At 40.9% G+C, this 21,894-nt stretch overlaps 1 protein-coding gene across 3 annotated transcripts in view; it reads left to right on the top strand.

The window, feature by feature from the left end:
* The window catches only part of LOC120384609 (uncharacterized protein F13E9.13, mitochondrial-like), a 44,214-nt gene extending 23,495 nt beyond the window's left edge, over positions 1 to 20,719 (top strand). The window contains exons 5-8 of one of the 3 annotated variants that reach the window (XM_039503574.1): positions 5,592 to 5,742; positions 8,018 to 8,145; positions 16,208 to 16,381; positions 20,669 to 20,719. In XM_039503574.1, coding sequence (XP_039359508.1) covers positions 5,592 to 5,742; positions 8,018 to 8,145; positions 16,208 to 16,381; positions 20,669 to 20,682 — 467 coding nt within the window. In that variant the 3' untranslated portion in view covers positions 20,683 to 20,719. Of the gene's footprint in view, positions 1 to 5,591; positions 5,743 to 8,017; positions 8,146 to 16,207; positions 16,566 to 18,928; positions 20,630 to 20,668 lie in introns of those variants that run through there. The other 2 variants (XM_039503572.1, XM_039503573.1) reach the window with 2 other exon arrangements.
* The last annotated feature ends 1,175 nt before the right edge of the window (positions 20,720 to 21,894 follow it).

Below are 21,894 nucleotides of genomic sequence, written 5' to 3'. Positions count from 1 at the left end.
ATCATGGAGCCTGTTTTGCCTTTTGTGACTGTCACCGTATGTGTACTAGATGCCGCTGACAGAGGCGATTCAGCAGCGCTACACAGCAGCATGCTTTTGCTTTTGCATGACAGCAGAGATGGTTACCAGCCATACTGCACCATCTACCAATCCATAAATTGGTAAAAAGATGAGCATGGCTACCAGTCGTTTTGCACCATTTGCTGCTGTCATAAGTGCCCCTGGCTGCTCTTAGCCAGGGGCAAAACAAAATTGGGAATGACTCCCAGAGTCAATCCCTCCTTTTGGTATCTAAAAATAGAATCAGTCCTGCCTAGAATATGGGCAAGTGTACTAGAGAACCACTGTATCAGAGAGCACAGCTGCTCTGTGTCAGATCCTGCAGAAATTATGAGCTGTATGCTATTCGCAGGGGGTGCTCCTGCAACAACCCCACCTGTTGATTCCGTTCTTCCCCCAGCCTTCCTGGGCTACTGTAGCATTGTCCCCCCACTTGTGTGATGAAGTAATAAAGAATGCAGGAATAAGACACAGTGACTTGTTAGTGAGAAATGAGTGGAAGGCAGCCTCCAGCTGCTATGATAGTCCAGACAGGACAGTAAGGAGTGTGGAGCAGAGGAGCCCAGCATCCCTCTGCTAGTCCAGGGGTAATTGAATCTTTTTTTTACACATGAAGGGTGGGGGCTGACAGAGCTCAGCCCCCTGTTGCTATGACGACGATGGTTATCAGCCATACTGCACCATCTACCAGGAAAAATTAGGGCCAGGCACCCTTGATAGACCTCACTGATGCTAGTCTGCATGGTTCCAGTCCTTTTGCACTGCCCCATGTGCCAATAGGCTGATGATGAGGACGGGTACCAGTCGTATTGCACCATCAGCCACCCATGGCGGGGGGGAGCAAGGATGTTGGTGTTGAGTGCTGCAGCATCGGGTCTATCTGCAGCATTCAGTAAAGATAGGGTGACATGTTAAAGAGTCAAGAGAGGATTGTTTTCCCTTTCACTTCTGGGGGTGGGTGGGGGGGTGCGTAAATTGCCGAGCTATGCCCTGACCCACCGCGGACACTGTGTTTGACCCTAGAAGCATTTGGAGCTCAGCCAAGAATGCAAATACTTTTCGGAGACTGCAGGAACTGTGGGATAGCTTGAGTCCTCCAGTCCATGAGCGTCCATTTGATTCTTTGGCTTTCCGTTACGTTTGTCACGCAGCAGTGCGCTGAGCTATGGCGTCTGTCTGGAGATTTTTTAAAAATGATTTTGAATTTTGTCTTCTGTAACGGAGCGCTGATAGAACAGATTTGCCTGTTCTATCAGCGATCACATCCGCATGGTCCATGCGGGAGCTCTTTCTTTATTTTGATTTTTAACTGCATCGCCACCCGTGCTGATCGGAGCTCCACGCTGGGCAAACAGGAAATGATATTCAAAAGTTCGCGGGGCTTTTCCTGTCTACCTGGCCACTGCATCCGAGTTCAGATTGCTGTCCAGAGCGGTCAGTGGTGCACTGTGGGATACCGCCCGGAGGCCAATACCGTCGATCTGCGGCCACACTAACCCTAATCTGATATGGTAATTCCGATACTAGCACTACTCCTCTCGTTAGGGAGGAGTACAGAAACCGGTTTAAAGAGCCCTTTATACCGATATAAAGGGCCTCTCAGTGTGGACGGGTGTGGCGTTAAATCGGTTTTTCGCTCCTAAAACCGGTTTAAACGCCTAGTGTAGACCAGGCCTGTATGGTAACACCCATTGTTTCACGTTCTGTGTGTGTGTGTGTGTGTGTGTGTGTGTGTATATATATATATCTTCCTACTATTATTTTCCACTGTATGCATCCGATGAAGTGGGCTGTAGCCCATGAAAGCTTATGCTCAAATACATTTGTTAATCTCTAAGGTGCCACAAGTACTCCTGTTCTTTTTGTGGATACAGACTAACACAACTACTACTCAGAAACATGTAAATAAAGGCTAACATAATCCATACATATGAGGAGGCCAAATTAAGATTGCTTGTGCAACCTTACTTCTGGCATATCCTAACTTGATTGCTTGACTTCTTCACTTTGCTTTAACATAGAATTTTTTTAAAATGTAAAATAGTAATATCTGTAAACAAACAACATAGGCCATAATACTTGGAGATAATATAATGTTGTGTAGTTCTCTGTTCATTTTCTTGTTTGGAGGATATCTTTATATCCAATGCATTTTCACATCATTAAAACACAACCTTGTAAGAATTATTTTAATACCCTCATCAGAACATCATGTCATCTTCATTCTATTCTGTTTTTATTAAACTTAAAATGCTTTTTGTGGAGAAACAAAGAACTTCTGTGTCTGAATTTGTTTGCTACAGTTCTCAATTGGTTCATTATTAACAGGTGTACCATGTATTCTTACCAGGGCTGGCTCCAGACCCCAGCGCGCCAAGCGCACGCTTGGGGCGGCATGCCGCGGGGGGCGCTCTGCCTGTCCCTCGGAGGGCGGCAGGCAGCTCCGGTGGACCTCCCGCAGGCATGCCTGCAGATGCTCCACCGGAGCCGCGGGACCAGCGGACCCTCCGCAGGCACGTCTGCGGGAGGTCCACCGGAGCCGCGGGACCGGCAACCACCAGAGCGCCCCCCGCGGCATGACGCCCTGCTTGGGGCGGCGAAATTGCTAGAGCCGCCCCTGATTCTTACCATGTTTTCCTGTTTGTACATCCGGATTTAATTAACTACATCTGATTGAGGCATACATAGAATGATGCATATAATCAGCTCTCAGGATCATTTGTGGAGGAGACAAAAATACATGTATTTTTGCCTCTTACTGATCAGCAAGCATCACTGGATATCTTTTTGTATGTGCTCAGGAATGTTCAGTACATGTTTGGATCAGCATGCTGTCAGCCTTTTCTAGATGGGCAATGTGCCTGGTTTCTTAAAGTTAACCATTGCACCTGTACCAATATCTGCTAGATTCCATAAGCTAGTGCTGTTCTTTGTTGTTGTGCTGTTCCTCATAGCATGGTTCGTAACTAGGGTTTTCTTTGCAAATTTACCAAAGAAACACCAAACATTTTTCAGAATGGAGCAGTTGCCATATCGGAGAGGAGGCCAGGCTCTTACTGTTAGCTAGAGGAATGATCAAAAGTAGAGCCAGCAATCTGAATTCACAACACACTTATTTTCTTTTTTTACTGGACTGGTGAAATATACTCCTCTCCCCTAATATTAATCAAGATTTTAGCCTTTGTGAAAGAGATGCTTGGTCAATATGCTGACAACACTAAACTGTTAAACAAACTGAGTCATCACTGTTACCAGAAGGCTGTTTCTATTTATTTAGAAAAAATAAAGGTGGATTAAAAACAGCTGACTCATGATTAATCCCGGGAAGATTAAGTTAATGCTGCAAAGGTTGAAGGAAGCAGTTTGAGAAGCTGCTGGAATATTAACATTGTCCTCTGCTGACGGTATCTGCCACTCATCATCCAGGAAGTAGAGAGTCTTATTTTGGACTCTTAACTGTTTAAAACATGCAGTTTGCAAAAGGGACTTGTCCTCTTTCACCTTCATCTAGCCAGGAAATTACCCTTTCCCATCTGATGAGCATGGTGCCCCTGAAGTTTGTGCAGTCATCACTGCAGAGAGAGACAACAGCAACTCATTCAACTTGGGGTGAAATTCACACAGAAATGTCAATTTGCATAACATGCAACTGGTAGTTTATTAAGCAGACCAATCATTGACTGATACCTAGACATTTCCAGAGGCAATTCCAAGGCCTAGTCCTTATCTACATGGCCTTTAATAGGCTAGGGCCTCACTGTTTTTAAGACAGTCTTTTCTGCTGCAACTCAACATGACTGCTTACTGCACAAGGATGATGCAGTCGATAGAACCCAGGGTGAGTCTCTGAGGGGCTGGGGACAACATTCTCGGTGTCAGATCCCTTCTGTGGAACTCCTGACCACAAGAGATGAGATTGAACCTGACAGTTTTCAGAAGACAAAACAGAAAGCAATGTCGTTTAGCCATTTTGTGCCTCAGTTCCCCATTTGTAAAATGGGGATGGGACAAAGTGCTCTGCCAACCACTGGATAGCACCATCTCCTGGCAGTTCTGGAGATTAGCTTGGTCAGGCCAACACCCCTTTCAGCAGTTATACCCAGTTAGCTTCTCCTCTGCAGCTCCTCTCTTGCTCTCAGGAGCCACAGCTGTCCTCCTGACTTAGCCCTCCAGCCAGGTCACTATCCTGGTTTCCCTTTCAGGTGGATGAATCAAGGGTCCTGCTCTCCAGCAGTCTCAAGCAGTCTTCTGTTTCATTTCCTCACAGTGCCACTACTGCAGTAGCTGGCAAAGGAACCCAGGCTCACCCTCTAGTTCAGGTTTCCCTCTACACAGCAGCTGAAGTCCAGTCCCTGTATCTTGCTGCTTTTCCCTGAGATGCTTCTATATCCCCTGGCCTTCCCCACTTCTCTGGGTTTGCCAGTCTCCTCACTCCCTCCTTCCAGGGAATAACTAGGCAACTTGCTTCTGCAGCCTCTCAAACACTTCTCCCTGCTACCCCTTGTGTTTCCATTTTCTTGTCTTTTATAGAAGCCCTGCCTGTCTCTCGCAGGTGAGCTTCTCTCTAATTAGCTATCCCCAGCCTAAAGCTCCCTAATTAGGGAGCCTAATTTTGCAGCCTAATTAGGTGATTTTCTCTACCTGGTCCAACTCAGCTCTTGCAGGGCCAATGTGGGGTGCACTCCCTATCACAGGAGATAATAGCACTTTCCTACATCACAGGAAAGATAAGCTAAAGATAGGGAGGTTCTCAGATACTACAGTGCAGGGAGCCATATAATTACCATAGATTCATCTTGTTCCTTTACTACCTATTGTTGCTTCTTCATAGACTCAAACACTATAGTTGATGCAAGGCAGATGTGAGTTTGGGATACTGGGAGGGGAGAGAATGTGAGGGAAAGGGAAAAATGAAAGTCATTGTCTTAAATAGTGCCCCACAGTGTGCAAAAGTTTGAGAACTGCCATTTTACTGGGTTAACCAGTAATGTTCTAAATTCACAACTGAAAATCATTTTTAATTGGGCCCAATTTTAATAGGGCATTCAACCTCTGTAAGGATTGCAGGTCCAGATCTCTAAACTTGACCAATTAAATAAAAACTGCAGAAAGTTTTAGAAATCGGTTTTAAAATTTGAAATTTGTACATCAAAATCCAAAGATTGTATCTTAGCTGCAATTAGGAGATATCTCACCATCCATCTTATGGATTTTATCTTGTAGTGGGCCTGGGAGGTACAAAGTGTGTGTGTGGGGGGCCTCTTTGTGGAAATTCAGTTTGTGTTGCTCTTGATGTATGCCCTGCACCCAAAGGCCACAGTGATGGGTTGCACTAAAAATCATTAACACATGTTTTAACTAGGCTTGACAAACTGCTTATCAGAAGAGACTTGCTTTTTGTGCCAATGTCTGAGAACCTCTCAACACTGTATCAGAATAGACGAAAATGTAATTACAGGATGAAATTTAGGAGAAATGTAATTTCTCTTTGCAGTTCAATTTCATCTTCAGATTTCAAATTTCTTTTCTAGGTCTTGATTTTATCCGAGTTGAAGGGTTTGTTTTTTCTCATGTTGCTGATGAAGGGATGATAAATGCCTGTGCAGGTGATCTGCTAAGATACCGAAAACAAATTGGAGCACAGCATGTTCAAATTTTTGCCGATATTAAAAAGAAACACAGGTAAATATGAGCACTGTTTACGTATGTGTTAATGTAAAAATGATCTGATGTTCATTTTACATTCATCTTATTAATTGCTCAGAAAGTGAATATTGGGAGAACTTTACTGCTCACACAGGGTCTTGCAAAACTATTAAACTTGCACCTATAAACTGCAGCTTTCTACATCTTTGGAATTTGCAGTTGTTTAACTTTCAGAATTTGTAAATGTCTTATGTGTGACATAACGTGATGCTTTATATCAGTTAGATGTATCTCCTTATTATGTTTACAAATAAATTAAGCATCTAAAATGGCTATTTCAAGTTATATGGGTGGCTACCAAATGTAACACATTTAAATCATGAGATTTTTGCCATGTTAAAAGTTCTTATCCCTTCCCCTCCATCTAATATTGGTTTCTTCAATTTTAAATCAATGCTGTATGTGGATATGGAGTATGTTTTATGATTATCAGACAGCAGCATCTTATGCCAGCTATGTGAATTCCAGCTGACATTTCATCACAATTGTCACACAGTCCTTTCCGTTATTGGATGTTTCTTTGAAATTTAATTCAGAAAAAGAGAGAACCAAAAAGCTGCGAATTGCATGTATCAAGTAGCTTGAATTCAAGGAAGATGTTTGTACAGAGTGTGGGAAAAGTCATGGAAATAGCTAGGTTTGGGGCATATTTAATATCTGATTTTAAAAAAAGAAACATTTCATTATAAGAAATGAAATGCATTTTCAACATAAGTTTAAAGGTTCCGTCAAAGCATTTTCTTTCTAGCTTCACTTCTGCATATTCTGAACATCCGCACAGTGATATTTCTTCTCCTGAGAAGTCCCAGAATGTGGTACTTTGTGCACGTATTCTCATCTTTGTCATATGAGATACTGATATTTAGAATGTACACTGAGTTGTTCGTCGTCTGATGCAATGTGGTGTTTGTTATTTGCTTAGTTAATAGTGGAAAGGAGAATGTGATCTAACCAGTTTATGGGAAACAAATATTCACAGGATTATTGAACTAGAGGGCAAGGGTTAAAGGGCTGTGGTGTTTTCCCTAACAACAACAACAACAACAAAATGCCCGGCACCAAGAATTAGCAGTATCCAATTCTCTAACTTGACAAACTGTTTCCCAGGTTATCCTCTGTTACTAGCTTCAGGGATTTCCGTTTCCTTTCACTCTGTTTTTTCCCTCCATATTTTTACATATGCACAACCTCATCAAGGCCCTGACATCACAATGACTTTCTTCTGGCTGGAAAAAGGAGTTTGATATTCTTTTTTTAGCACAGTCACACTACTGGAGAGGGTCATGGCAGAGTGAATATGCCGGAAGAGGCACCGCCTCTCAATATTAGTGAAGAAAGTTCCTTCTATTCCATTCCCAGATCTGGTTGGCCCAAAAAGAAAGACTCTAGTCCTAGGACTACTGGTCTTTTGTGGTTAGTGCTCAGTACTACCAGAACAGGGTATCAGGTTACTGTATAATATTGTCTTTCGTAACTATCGTATTTCCTGATTCTATAGTAGAAAAGATAAGGGAAAATTCTAAATGTAAAAGTTGATGTTTCAAAGGCTAAAACTTTCTCAAATTTTTGAAGCTGTCTAAAGCTGAAGTTGCCGTAGATAGATGTAGGTTTTGGAAAAAAAGGCTAGCTTACACATCTTACTGACAGTTACTGCTTAAAATTTGAATGGCACATCTTTGGATGCATGAAGCAAATACTGTTTGAAGATAGCTGCTCTCATTTTTTCTCTAAAGACAGATATCCAGGATATATAGTGCTTGCTAATGACTGAAAGTTAGTACTTTTTGTTGGCCTTTATGAAATGAGATGATGCTCTTAGTCCAGTTTCTAGAGGACAAGGACCTGATTTACAGAAGAGCCGAGCACCTACAACTCCACTTGAAATCAGTAGAGTTCAGCATCTATGAAAATTAGGCACTCAGTACAAAAGCTGCCAGCTCAGTTGGTACTCCGGGGTGACAGTCTAGCACATTTAGCAGTCACTGTGTAGACAGGGTGAGACCCAGACAGAGAGACAAATGGGTTTTGGGGGCTAGGATGGCAAAACTTTTATTTCTTCCTCACATTGTGTTTTTAATTTCAACTGTAAAAAAGGGCTCTTAACACTCAAAAAGCCAATCTTCCGTGGTTCTGACAACACGGAACTGAAATACAGTCATGAGTTGTGAGAAAAGCAGTCTAACATGAAACAAGGTGGATAGCAAGTGTGTATGCTGAAAGTAACAACAGGTTATGTTTCTGCTGTTTACAGTGCTCACGCTCTGACAGCAGATGTCAGTATATCAGAGACTGCTAAGGCTGCTGAGCTCTTCCTCGCTGATGGGATTGTATTGACTGGAACAGCTACTGGAATGCAGGCAGATCCTAAAGAATTGAAAGGTGAGAGCTGTCACACGAAGGTCGGGCAACAACCAGTGAATCATTTTCTGGATTAATATAGAGAGAAATCTATACGTTCTCTGTCCTAAAAACAGAGAAGCTTTCTTTCACTGTAGAGTTTGATTTGGTCTAGCACAAACCATAGCGATTTGGGTTCTGGTTGGATGTACAGTAGCATGTTTATAAAAAATTTTATAGCATAAAAGTTAAAATTATTGTAAATATTGAGAAAATATGCTTGGTAAAATTGTTACTCATATTGGCATCTTGTAAGAAAAGGAAGGCTCAATTTCTACATGATTATAATTTAAGAATGAGATTGTCCATAGCCTCCTTTAAAAAAAGGCTAATAACTAGGCTAACTAAAAATACTTAACTATTAACATGGAAAGAATATTTATAATTGGATTTCTCATTGTGAAAGTGATATTCCAGCAGGAAGAGAGGAATCTGCTGAGATTAAGGGCTTGGCTACACTTGCGAGTTACAGCGCATTAAAGGAGCCCCAGGCGCACTAGCTCACTACCCGTCCACACTGGCAAGGCACGTAGAGCGCTCTGACTCCAGGGCTAGAGCGCTCCTGGTGCTCCACCTCAAGCAGAATAACGGCAAGCAGAATAACGTTTGATGCGCCCCCGCTGGAGCGCCCCAGCGTCAGTGTGAACGAGGTGTTGCATTACTGCACTCTGATCAGCCTCCGGAAATGTCCCATAATCCCCTTAAGTCAAGTGGCCACTCTTGTCATTGTTTTGGATATGCCTTTTGAAAGCTCAGCTTGACAGCCGGCTGCTTATCTGCTCCGAGACAAAGCAACCATTACTGTGGAATGCTGTGTGTGAGAGAGAGAGGCGGGGGGGGGAAAGGGTGGGGGGGGGTCTGTTGCTGTCTGAACTTACAACACAGCTTGCTGACATGCTCTCAGCCTCCCAAAAACCCACTCTCTTCCCCCCCCCCATACACACAACACACTCCCTGTCACACTCCACCCCACCGCATTTGAAAAGCACCTTGTAGCCACTTGCATGCTGGGATAGCTACCACAATTTACTACTCTCTGTGGCCGTTGCAAGAACTGCTAATGTGGCCACGCCAGTGCGCTTGCAGCTGTCAGTGTGGACAGACTGCAGCGCTTTCCCTACTGCGCTCTACGAAGGCTGGTTTAACTCAAAGCGCTCTACAGCTGCAAGTGTAGCCATGCCCTTAGACATTTCAGTGCAGTAATACTAGGGGAAGTGTAGCCTTTAAGATTTGAAAAAGAATTCTCTTTCACTGATAAATGGAAAAGCGTGTGACATTTAAATTACTTTTAAATGGCGTATTTGTTTCTAAGGGGGAGCAACTTGACCCATGAATTCTGACCTGTGTAGATATCATATATGGTGCCTAATGTTACTATATTGGCACAGATTGGAATTGTCTTCAACAGATTGGATTGCTCCTTTGTTACAGTTGATTCTGTTAAGGACTGATATTCACATAGATGAATGGCTTGAATCTGAGAAATGCCACAACTTTCATTTGAAGTCAGCTCCCATCAACATGGCTGGTGTTCATCACCTCCCAGGATCAGGCTCTAAAAATAATCATGATATGCTCAACCAAGACAGGGAACATTTTTACCACCTTTTTAGCAAAAATCATTTGAAGAAACAAGAAGGCTGCTTTTATGGGTTCCATTCTTGCTGCTTTAAACATGGCTCTTTCTGGTCTAAAGACAGTCAGTCAGTCATCCTTCCTTATTACAATTCTAAAGAAGAAAAAGCAGTGAAAAACATACTACATGTTTTACATATTTAGCTGAGACCTGTGTATCAGACCACATTCAGAATGTTACATAGTTATTGGAAATTTCCAGTATTTATCCATATAATATAGGTTCAACACTATGTTGTTACAAGGCATATTAAACTTGTGAAAATAGGTTTTCAGATGCACATACAGAATTAAAACAAAGCCCTTGCCAAAGAATAGATGATAAATTACTACATTTTAGCCCATGATTAGGTAAACTGCAGTGGAAAGTTAACCTTCTATGAAGATAGGCCTCTTAATACTGAGAAAATCTATTACTTTAAACAAAAATTGTTTAATGAAACAGAACCTTCTGAAAACAATGTGAATATAAATTTGACAGACCTAATCTTTGTATCATCTACACCCTTAAATTAGTTTTTTGTTTCCCCCTTCTTCAATGGAAAAACCAAATGAGTCTCAAAAAGTCATAAAAACCAGAAGGCAAAATTCTGTTCTCGGATCTGTGCACATAGCTTCCCTTGACTTGAGAAATGACACAAAGTATACCCATTTGTGTGGCTTTCACTTTTGTGTCATGAATACAACAAACCTAGTATCCTGGGTTTGTTTTGGTTGGGTCACACAGCTAAGTGCTGAGATTTTGTGACCCTGTGGCAATCCCTCATTTAAGAGGGTCGGTAATTTTGAATTGTTAATTGGGGAGGAACCTCTTGAAAAATCAGTATTCTAGGGTAGGAAATGACAGTTTAAGCACATCAGTGTTGGTAATCTCTCTAAAGGAATCAGACCTACAGTACACAAAGTTGAGTGTTGGTGTGAGTGAAGTTTTGCATTTCACAAGTTTCTGTGTTGTTAGAAGTACTGTGTTACAATGAAGACTTTAAGTGTAGACAAAATTGGACACCTTTCATCATGTTACAAAATGTATAATTTAAAACATTTTATGCCAAATTAAGCTTTGATCTGATCTGCTGTCTCTTGAAAGCAGAACTGAAAGGGGAATTGAGATTTTGCCATATCCTTTTTCAGATTTGTTATGCAACAATACAGAAATGCGAGTGCCTTTGTCTCTGAAGTATTGAATTGACTGTGATTTGAGGTAGGAAAGAAGTGTTTCTGTCAAACAAGGAAACTGTGTGTAGGGGCTAGAATTTTGTTTTTAGTTTGTGTCGATACCTTAATTCAAGCCTCCTAATGTGGTGATACTTTGCCATGACCAGCCCTGACCAAAGGTCCTTTCACATGTTATCCTGAGGATCTCTCATGTATTAATCTTTTATAGATGACTACAGATATGTCGCTTTTCCTCTGTTTATGAGTGCAGGCAAGCAGGCTCCTCTGAGGCAACTACCAGTTCATTCCACACAGCAGCTGGCAGGCATTGCTTATACTGTCAGTGACTATTGGCCTCTCTGTAGTACCCAGCTACTTCGGTTCTACAAAGTACCTAAGCAGCACTAGTCTAGGAAGTGAGGGACCCAAAGTCCCTTGTGCTCTTGCATTCTGCCCCTGCGAGGCCATTAAGAAGCCTAGAATGCTGAGCATTTTATGTTGCACTTAATTTCTTAGCAGATTATATTTCTATTTGGGAATGTGTTTCTCTTTCGGATAGGCAAAATTATATTATAAAAACATCTATGGTGGGAGACTTGTCCAAGTCTAAATAGCTCAAGGTTTGCTTTTGGAGGATAGGTGCTTTCATCTTTAGATCTCCAGTCCATATCCAGTCCAGGTTGGAAGTGACTAAAAAGTTTTTACTATCTGATGACTGTTTGATGAACTGTGGGAAAATGAGTTAGTGGCTGTAGTCCAATAACCACTGGACAAGTGCCCATGTCACAAAAACCACCAGCGTAGATAGTAATAATTGCACCTTTGTTGGCATTGTTCACAGTGGGGACCTGGAGACCAATTTACCTTTCTGCACATAGGTGGTTCGCTTATGTTGGGGTAGAGGCACATTGCTGCTGCCTGTGCTGCACCTGTTCTATAGATAAAGAGACGACTCCTGTCTCTAATCTGCATCTTTTCCAAGCACTAAGCATAATGATGAAAAAAAGCCCTTTGAATTCAAATAACTAAAATGTGTTACAGTGCAGGATATACCATAAACACAGTGGTTTGTATGGTACAACGATTATTGCATATGAAAAAAAATGTTAAAGAAAAGTATTTGATCAAGTTATTGGGGCATTGTTTAGTTTTACCCTGTTTGCCTTTTTTTTAAAGCTATGAATTTTTGGCTTTTATTTCATGCAACTTGTGCATATCCTAGTTCAAAAGCTTTCATTATGCTTTGCAACTAAATCCTATTTCATCTGATTTTTATTAGACATGTATGCAGATATACTGTCACAAGAAAGAGCACAGTGCCCTCTAGTTCTAGTTTATTGAAGGAGAGGAATGTCTAAGTACAATTGTATAAACTTTGAGATCTCGTCACATAGAATACATAGTCACAAAATTATCTGAAAAAGTACAGTAGCTTGAGAAGAGTTGGCTGAAGACTTACAAACAAGGTTTTGAGTTTAGAGACAATTAACAAACATAATAATTGTTTAATTCTACTACGCAGAAACATCATACTGTATTGATTCCCTTAATGCTGTTGCCTATTTAAAAAATAAAAAGTTAGAATTTGGGCAGTGATATAGTGCGAGTCTTATTAAACAATACCAAAATGTAAACCATTTGATATGGATCAACATTATGTCTTACTGTGTGAAAGTATCTGTTTAAAATAATTTGAGTGACTTTACACTCAATTTGGTAACCAAATGTAATGCCAAAGTGGGCAGTAGGGATGATGTATGTTCCCTATTCTGGCACTTTCTGGCTGGTCCCACCTTCTGCACAGGAAGGGACAGATCTATGTGTGGAAGGTCTATTTCACACACGGATTACAGCAGGATGCTTGATCCTTTGTTATTTAAGGAACCCTTTGAAATAGCACATTTCAGTTTCTTTGCTTCTTAGAGCTTCTCTCAGGCCCATATGTCAGTTTAGATATTCTACTCTTCCTGCATGATCAGTTTACTTATTGACATAGTATAATTATATAGTGCCTGCAATGTGTCCTGTGCACTTTTCATAAAAACAAATACAGACTTGTGGCCAAATTCTCCTGGGAGAGCAGCTGAGTACTGCAACGCATATCTGTGAAAAGAATGTCATGTTAAATCTGTATTTGAGCCTAAGTAAAGCTGATATGGTACTCTTAATAGATAGGGCATTGTATAAATAAAATTCTGATTTTGTTTTTGTTTGATAATATAGTGGAAAGCTAATGAATATTATTGTGAGCAGGACTCCTGTCAGGATATAAAATAGGCATGAAAGGGGCTATAGCCGAACTCATCTGATGTGTCTAATTCAGGGCAAGGCTTTGCTTAAAATTGTCTTCCACTGTAGGATGGTCTTATTCTTCTGTGTTTACGTTATGTGACAGATGATGTTTGTTTTAGATGGAAGAATGCTAGCACATCTGACCTAGAGAAAGCTTCAGTAGCATTTGTATAGGTAGTTCTTCTCTTGGTGAAGCAGAATGGCAGTAAATAATTAGCCTTTCCTGTAGCATCATTAACAAGTTACACCATTTTCTTGCAGAGTTTCATATTTCACGTGTGTATCCTTTCCCTTAGCTCCCTGATGCTTTAACCACCTATGCCAGCTTGTTATCACCAAGTAAAGCAATTTTTATATGTCTGTAAAGGTCAGAAATAATGCTCTACTCCATTTTCTTTGAGGAAGCAAATAGAGCATCCAATCTTGCAAGGCACCGAGTCATTTTTGTGAGATCCAATTTGAAGTTAATAGTCATGAGGAAGTTCAGCACCTATTAGAATTGGGCCTTTATTTTTTCATAGCTAGATTCTGATTTGTGCCTTTCAGAGACTCCTGTTAATCATCTGTCCTTTCTCCATAAAAAAAACTAAACATAATAAATTTGTGATCTGAACAACAAACTACTTTCTCTGGGCCTTGTATCAATTTCTGTCATATAAAAAAAAACCCCAAACCTCAGAATGCTTACATCTCACAGTGAACACAGTCACTTGAATAAATCTGAGGGAAATTCACCCTTGTGCACAGGGACTGCACAAGGGCTGAAGAGGGACTTCAGTGTTGCATAAGCCTTGTCTTCTGCCCAGGGGTGAATTTCACCATATGCAACCTGGCGAAGATTCGACTTCTTAAGTGACGTGTTATTTCTAGGTAAAATAATGTGCTGCTTTTATGTCCCATTGCACTTTTAAAACAAAAACAATCTTTACTGGCACTGCCTTTGGCCTGCAAATAAAGTAGATGGAGTTATCCAAATAGTCCTCATGACCACTGTTTGCTTCTCTACTTCCCTTCCCCTAAATTAGAAGATCAACTAGAGAGCCTGTTCATTTTTCCTTTCATGGGGAATAACACTGTTTTGCTGCCTCTTCCCTGAAAATCTTGTTCTAGCCGTCTGTATAGCATGAATTCAGCAAAGAGACCTGGTAGAAATATACACTTCTCCAACTACCATTATTGTGATTTAAACTGATAACTAAAGAATTGTAATGAACACAGCACTATTGAATAGTTCTGCCATTTTAATAATCTCACCGCCTCCACCCAAAAAACCCCATCTGTGCTGACATAAATGGAAACAAGAATAACGTCGTCGTCTTGTTACTGTTACACTTTAATTATCATATAGAAAGATTTGTTTTTATTCTTTTCCTTTTGGGATGAGAGAGAAACTGATAACACAGTTAAGAATCCTTATTTTGATATTTAAGTAACTCCCATAGGAATAAATTCTGTCCCCAAGACACTGGGTTCCTACTTGAGTGATCTGGGTTCTATTTTAGGTGCTACGGCAATATAAATGACTGCCTCTTTCTATGTGTTTGTACAGCACCTAGCAAAATGAGGCTCTGATCTCATTTGGATGCTAGGTACTGATGTAATATTAGTAACAAGGGAATCCAAGATGCAGAAGAATCATTATACTTCTGCTGTGCAAGGGAGCTCCCTCAAAAGCTCAGGTCAGCAGAGACTTCTTGGTAGGGTTGCCAACTGCCTAATTGCACAAACCCAAACACCCTTGCCCTGCCCCCGTCCTGCCCCTTCCCTGAGGCCATGCTCCTCTCTTGCCTCTTCTCTGAGGCCCCGCCCCCACTCACTCCATCTCCCCTTCCTCTCTCTCCCCCACTAACTTTCACCAGGCTGGGGCAGGGGTTTGGGCTGGGACAGGGGATTGAGGTGTGGGAGGGGGTGCAGGATGCAGTCTCTGGGAGGGAGTTTGGGTGCAGGAGCGGGTGCGAGCTCTGGGAGGGAGTTTGGGTGTGGGCTCTGGGCTGGGGCAGGGGGTTGGGGTGCTGGAGGAGGTGAGGGGGACGGTGCTTACCTCGGCTGGCTCCCGAAAGCGACCAGCACATCACACTGGCAGTGGCTCCTAGGTGGGGGCAGCATACGGAGACACACACACACTCCTTGATCTCCCCCCAGGAGCCAGAGGGATGTGCCAGCCGCTTCCGGGAGCTGTGCGGAGCGAAGGCAGATAGGGAGCCTGCCTTAGCCCAGTTGTGCCGCCAGACTGTCAGTGCTTAAAATCTCTCCGTTTGGCTGCAGTAGCCTCCGGGAGACAGAGTGTGATTCCAGTAGATTCCCAGCAAAATCGGGAGGGTTGGCAACCCTACTTCTTGGGCATCTTTGTGCAGCCTGGTTTGTGGGGGCAGGAGAAGAAAGGGCTAGTGCAAGTGAGGCCAGTGGATTCACTCATTGCCCCATGTGGAGTGGGGGGTCACAAGAGTCACCATTAATTATTTCAGTCCCAGGCTTTGCCTCTTCCTCAGCACTGAAACTGCCGTGTGATGCATGGCCAATGGGGGTCTCGTGACCCCAACTCTCAGTTTCCTTTGCTTGAATAGTGCTATACAAAACAAATGCAGTTTTGTTAGTATGCAGTTTTGTTATAGCTATGTTGGTCCCAGAATATTAGAAAGACAATGTGGGTGAGGTAATAGCTTTTATTTATTCTCAGTTGGTGAGAGAGACAAGCTCGAAAGCTTACACAGAGCTCTTCTTTTGTTAGCAGTCATTACAAGTGGTTTCAATAGACAAGCCATGTAATTCTTTACCAGAGAAACCAAGACCATGTGTTGCTGACAATCAGTATCATTTTTTAGCAAAATATCAGTTGGAAATTGGATAAGTCAAGGCTGGTTAATTTCATCTCTATGATTTTAAGGGTGGGAGAAGGGAGAATGATTCTAGAGCAGGCTTAATCCTAATGTTGGATTTACATACGTGGTTTTCTTCACCTTAGAAGTTGAACATGCTGTGAAGATTCCAGTGCTGATTGGGTCTGGAGTGACGCTGGAGAATGCAAGGAGCTACTTGGATGCAAATGCTTTAATAATTGGTTCATATTTCAAGAAAGAAGGTTACTGGGCAAATAGTGTTGATCCTGATCGAGTAAAGAAATTTATGGATCATATAGGTAAACTGAGAGAATGAATTTATCATATAGTATTGTGTTTGTGCAGAATAAAATCTGGCCACAGGAGAACTTCTGTGGGGTTACCATACACATCCAGTATGATATACATTACCATGCACAAGTAACCTCCATTAGCATTCATGGGAGTTGCATAGGAATTGGAATTGGTTAATACAATATGAGGGGGGGGGGTGATCTTAAATGAGGGGGGGAAATCTTCTCCATGGCTAGCCAATAAATCAGGTGGCATTTTAAAGACAACAGTTGTTCTCAGTTTCATTTGTAGGCACATTTCTGCATCTCTACTCCCATATTTCAATACTAAATTATCTCTTAGAAGTTTTCAGGAATATATTCTTTACAACAGGTAAAGAATTTGTTCATCTTAAGAATTAGCTGAGTTTTGTTTTATGTGTGGAATATAATAGGACACCCTAAGATTGCAGCCACCAGAATTGTAAATTGGGCAGGTCAGTTAGCCTCTGTGTGCCTCAGTTTCTCCATCTGTAAAATCGGGATAATACCTATTTTAAAAAATGTTGTAGGACACAATGAATGAGTTTTTGTAAAGCAGTTTCTTCTAATAAAATAATAATCAAACTGTCAAAAAATACAGTAAAAATGCTATAAGTTAGTAAAGTCCATTTATTCATGTCTGAATACTGGTGACATCACAGCAGAATTTTTGGAAGTCTTGATCCATCACTAACTTCGGACACTCAGCAGCTGCCTCTCCCAGTTATGAGTGGCACCCCATCTATTTATCTCCTTGCTGGTCCTTTACTATGATGACCCATCATGAACTCCTTCCATGATAACTTTCTCAAGATTATTTCCATCTCTCTGGCTGATGTGAGCAAACTACATACGTTTGTGCCTGTTGATTTCCGAGAGCAGAGAGTCCTCTTTTCTCCAATAATATTTCAAACATAAGAGTCTATGCCAGCACCCCATTTCAAAGGCTTCAGTTTTCTTCTAGTCATCCACATTAGTTCCCTAAGATTCACCTCCATAAGTCGCTATGGAAAAAAATTAAACTTTTCACCAGTTGAACCTTTGTATGTTTTGAGAGGCCATGGTGTTTCCACACTCTTATAAAGGAGGCCATGGCTGAACAAGGCATCCCTAGTCGTCTTCTGATTTCTCTAGAATAGCTTTCTTGGTTGGAATATGTCTGATCCCAGGTAATTAAATTGATCTACTACCTCTACATCTTGACCATTAATCTTGATGTCTCCTGGCATCCTGATGATATTGATAGTGTCAAGATACATGCATTTTTATTTTTGCCTCTTTCAGGAATAGTCCATATTTCTCATTAACTGTTTTTAACAGACTCCAACATTTGTTGAATTCCATGGATGGTTGCAACAAAAAACATTTCTGAGTTCCTTCCACTTTATCAAAACTTTCAGGGCTTGTCTCAGAATAAATTCTGCATACATGTTAAAAAGACTTGGGGACAGAATGCTCCCTTGTCTCCCTTGTGCCAGTGGAAAACCTACTGCTGTTTGCACCATGGTCTGCTGACGGTGGAGACTTGTGATTAATTCAGTTAGATGCTTTGGAATCCCTATATGTGCCAGTATCCTCCAGAGGGTGCTATGATGGATGATATCAAATGCTTTGGCGTAGCCAGAGAAACGCCTAATCAGTGGATTGCTGGATATTCGCAGTTTGATCATATTTGTCTCGTCCCTCTCTGAAATCAACTTGTGGTGATGGTAGTTCTGCTTCTGGCATTTGCTTCATGCCATCCTGAATTATACAGAGGAACACTTTACTTGCATGCTATATCAGGGAGATGGTACGATTGTCACTGTACTGTTATATTTCCTTTCTTTGGTAAGAGCAGAAAAATTCCCTTTGTCCAATTATCCAGTCAATTTCTAGTAATTCATCCGTTGTTGCACATTTTCCCCATGAGATCAATACCACCATCACCAATCACTTTTAGCAATTCTGCTGGCACATTATCTACCCCTGGTGCTTTCCCAGGCTTCATTTTCATAAAAGCACGCACCACGTCCTCGCTCAGGATTGATGGCTCTGGCTCTGTACTCTCTTTTCTGTCATCCTGTATTGTAAGTGGCTCTGATGAGGCATAGAGGTTGGCACAGTAATCTCTCTCTGTTTGAAATCACCACCTTCAATAAAAACACTGCCATCACGATCTTTTATTATGCTTGGTTGCAGGGAAACCTTCTTACTAAAATGTCTGACCACTGTGAACATACCTTTTGATTTATTATTTTAATTCTCAAGTTCCTCACATTTTGCACTAATGTATTTGCTCTTGTCTCCTCTAGTCTGCCTTTCAATCTGTCTGCTCAGTTCCTTACAGTGTATTTTCTGTCCTGCATTCTTCAGTCTCCAAGCCACTCCCACTCTGCATAGTCATTTCGGCAGCTCAGTCACCTTCTCTGTTAATTATGGTGCGGTCCGACACTGGCTTTTTGGAATGTGTGCTTAGGCAGCTTCAAGCATGATAGTTTTCATTTTATCCCAAAATTCATTTGGGTTGTTCTTCTCTTTTACCTGTTCTAGTGACTCAAACCTGTTCTTGACATGCAGTTTTCAGGACAAGTGCAGACACAGCGGACCTGCCAAATGTCTTATCTTTTTATATTTTAAATTTATGTTTGAGGGTAACAGTTGATGGTCTGACCCACGGTGTGCACTCAGGGACATCTTTGTCCATTGGACACTTTATCCCCAGTGTCCCTGTATCATTACATAGTTGATCTGGTTCTTTGTCACACTGTCGGGTGACCTCCATATATGTAAACATATAGGATGTTGGGTGGAGATAGTGTTTGTAATGACCAGATGATTACAGTAACAGACATCGACTAAACATCTTCCTCTCATGTTGTAAACCCAGACCATTGTTTCCCTTTATTTCTTTAAGAGCTTACAGCTCCAACTTTTGTGTTCAGATCTCCAATTACAAGGGTGATGTCTTCACTTGGCGTTTTAATAAATGTCTCTTCAAATCATTCATAGAATGCCATAAATTGTTCGCTTGTCAGCTGCATCGAGGCATGAACCTGTATGATCAACATTTTAACTGACTTTGCTTGAAGGCGAATTGTAATGATTGTATTGCTGATTGGATTATATCCAAGCGCACACTTTGGTTCTCTTTAAATAAAATAAATGCAACCCCTGTTCCGATAATTCTTTTATGAAGGTTCAAGTTATTCTTTTCCTTGGTGCAAACATCAGGTACTGTACTTCCCAAAGGAGTTGGTACAGCACCATCTTAACTCTTGATGGCTGGAACCTCCTCCCTAGGATAATTTGATGAGCCTTTTGGCCTGGGAGGTATCTCACCATCCAGTGCCACACATGGATCATGTTGCCTTTGTTCTGCCATGATTGGTCTCATAGGAGAAAATACAGGGGGTGGTTTCCTATTGCCTTCCCTCTGGTTTGTGGTTGCCGTTTAATAACTCTTCTCCCTGTCGAATGCATTTCCTCCATTGGAGGTCCCAATATTCTCCACAGGAGTTCATCTGTCTGAAGCCATTAGTGTACTTCCTGAGGTTTCAGGCAGTTGTAGGTGGTACGGTCTACTGCCGTTACAGCATCAGGCTGACTTGAAAATGCTGTACCACCACCAAAATTTAAAAAAAAAAAAAAGGGAAATGGATTCACTTACTAAATGAATAGTAAGTGTAAATATTTAAATATATTTTAAATAGAGCTTCTGGGATTTTTTTTTGAAATTTTGACAAAATATTTTAATAAAAAACATTTGAAATGAAGATTTAATGCTGTTTCCAGACCAGTTAATACAGCTCTGCACCTCTCATAATTAGTATTAGTGATGTTGCAGACTGCCGAGATCCTTCCTAATACACACAGAAATAATTATGATGGAAGCTTTTCTTGTAGTACTGAGGGGTAAACACAGATTTTCATTTTATCACAAAGAATTCTTCATCATAGAAAACAATATTGAATAGATTCAACTATCTCTTAAAACTAAAATTATCACATATAAAAATGATTTTCCTTAGCCAAAAAAAGGTCTAGAAGTCATTGTGTGCTTATGTAAAATCAGAGAATGATAGAAGTACTAAAAGATTTAAAAAAAATCTTTTTTGTCATTTGGGTTCATAATGTGAAAATCTTGTGTGATGTTTTAGTGAGAATGGTGTGGACCCAGACATGTTCTACATGGATACATTTCAGAGAGGTGTTTTCATATGAGAACCCAAATGAAAGAGAAGAAATTGTGCACGATACTATGTTTATAATTATCTTTATTGTATTTTTCAGATTCATTGGGTTGATTTGGAATGTATTTACTTCATGAACTATGAAAAACAGTCAAATGAAAAAAAAATGACAATTTCTGATTATATTTTGAGAGATTTTACTCTTTCATTTTTGATAATTTGGCTCTAAAGGGGATAAAACCCAGAATCTGAAGTGTCATGAATGTATGTGTGTTTTCATTCTTTGGGACTGTGAGTGAAATCTGTCCACTGGGATCTCTCTCTTGACATCTGTGCGTAGCTTCCATTAATGCTAATGTAAATGATGTTGTGTATATCAAAGGATAAATGTGTAAACCCTTTGTAAGCTGGTGGAGTCTCCATCCATCTCCAAACAAATGCAGCACACTTATTGTAGAGCAAAAACATCATCTCCCAGAGGTTTTGTTTTGCAAAGATACAGGTAATTCCAAAAAACACAGCGTGAAATTCAACGTAAGCCTTCTCCCATGGTTCCTTCTCTCTGGACTTACCTGTCTGTCCCATGGTTCCACCAAAGGCTGTTGAGTCCTCTGACTTGCTGTGGTCTGTAGAAAGCACAGATGCTTCAGAAGCATGTGGGTATGGTTACAAATTTCTGTGTCTGCAGTAACTTGCACTCCTTCCCCTGCGATTTGGTGGGACTGGCTTGTCTATTCCCTCCAGAACTACAGAACATCTGCAGGGAAGAGTAGGTTATGTCCTAAAGATGATACTCTTACTTTTTCATACATCCCTAGCCCCCAAGCAGAGTCTGCATGCACAGGCTGTGTGCAGAAGTATTGGGAAGCATGGGGTCCTTCATATGTTAAATTATTTTTCACCCATTTATACTCTGCATATTGTAACATATTAATCTATATGCTACCAGGATGTTCACTTTGTTTATTTTTTAAGTCCTTAATACTAAATTATGAGACCCATATTATATAGTACTTGTCCTGTTTACAAAGGCACATGCTGTATAAAATTAAAAAGCAGTGTGTTTAGAATTCAGTAAAAACAACTGATTTCCATGTTTTAAAGTTAATAATGATTTTTTTCCCACCTGTGTGTTTCTGGGGAGGTTTCAAGCAATTCACAACTTGCATATATTTCCATACCTGATTGCACAGTAGATGAAGTTCTTCTTGTAGTGTCACACATTTTCTAGTGGAATTATCACCAACTTTGAAATTCATTGTTAAGAAAATGATGCAACTAGAAAGACTAGCATGTGAACAAAGAGCACCAGCTACTAATCAATCT

This window comes from Mauremys reevesii, linkage group 16 (assembly GCF_016161935.1).
Source record: "Mauremys reevesii isolate NIE-2019 linkage group 16, ASM1616193v1, whole genome shotgun sequence".
Taxonomy (NCBI): Eukaryota; Metazoa; Chordata; order Testudines; family Geoemydidae; genus Mauremys; species Mauremys reevesii.
This window is presented reverse-complemented; position numbering and strand designations above follow the sequence as displayed.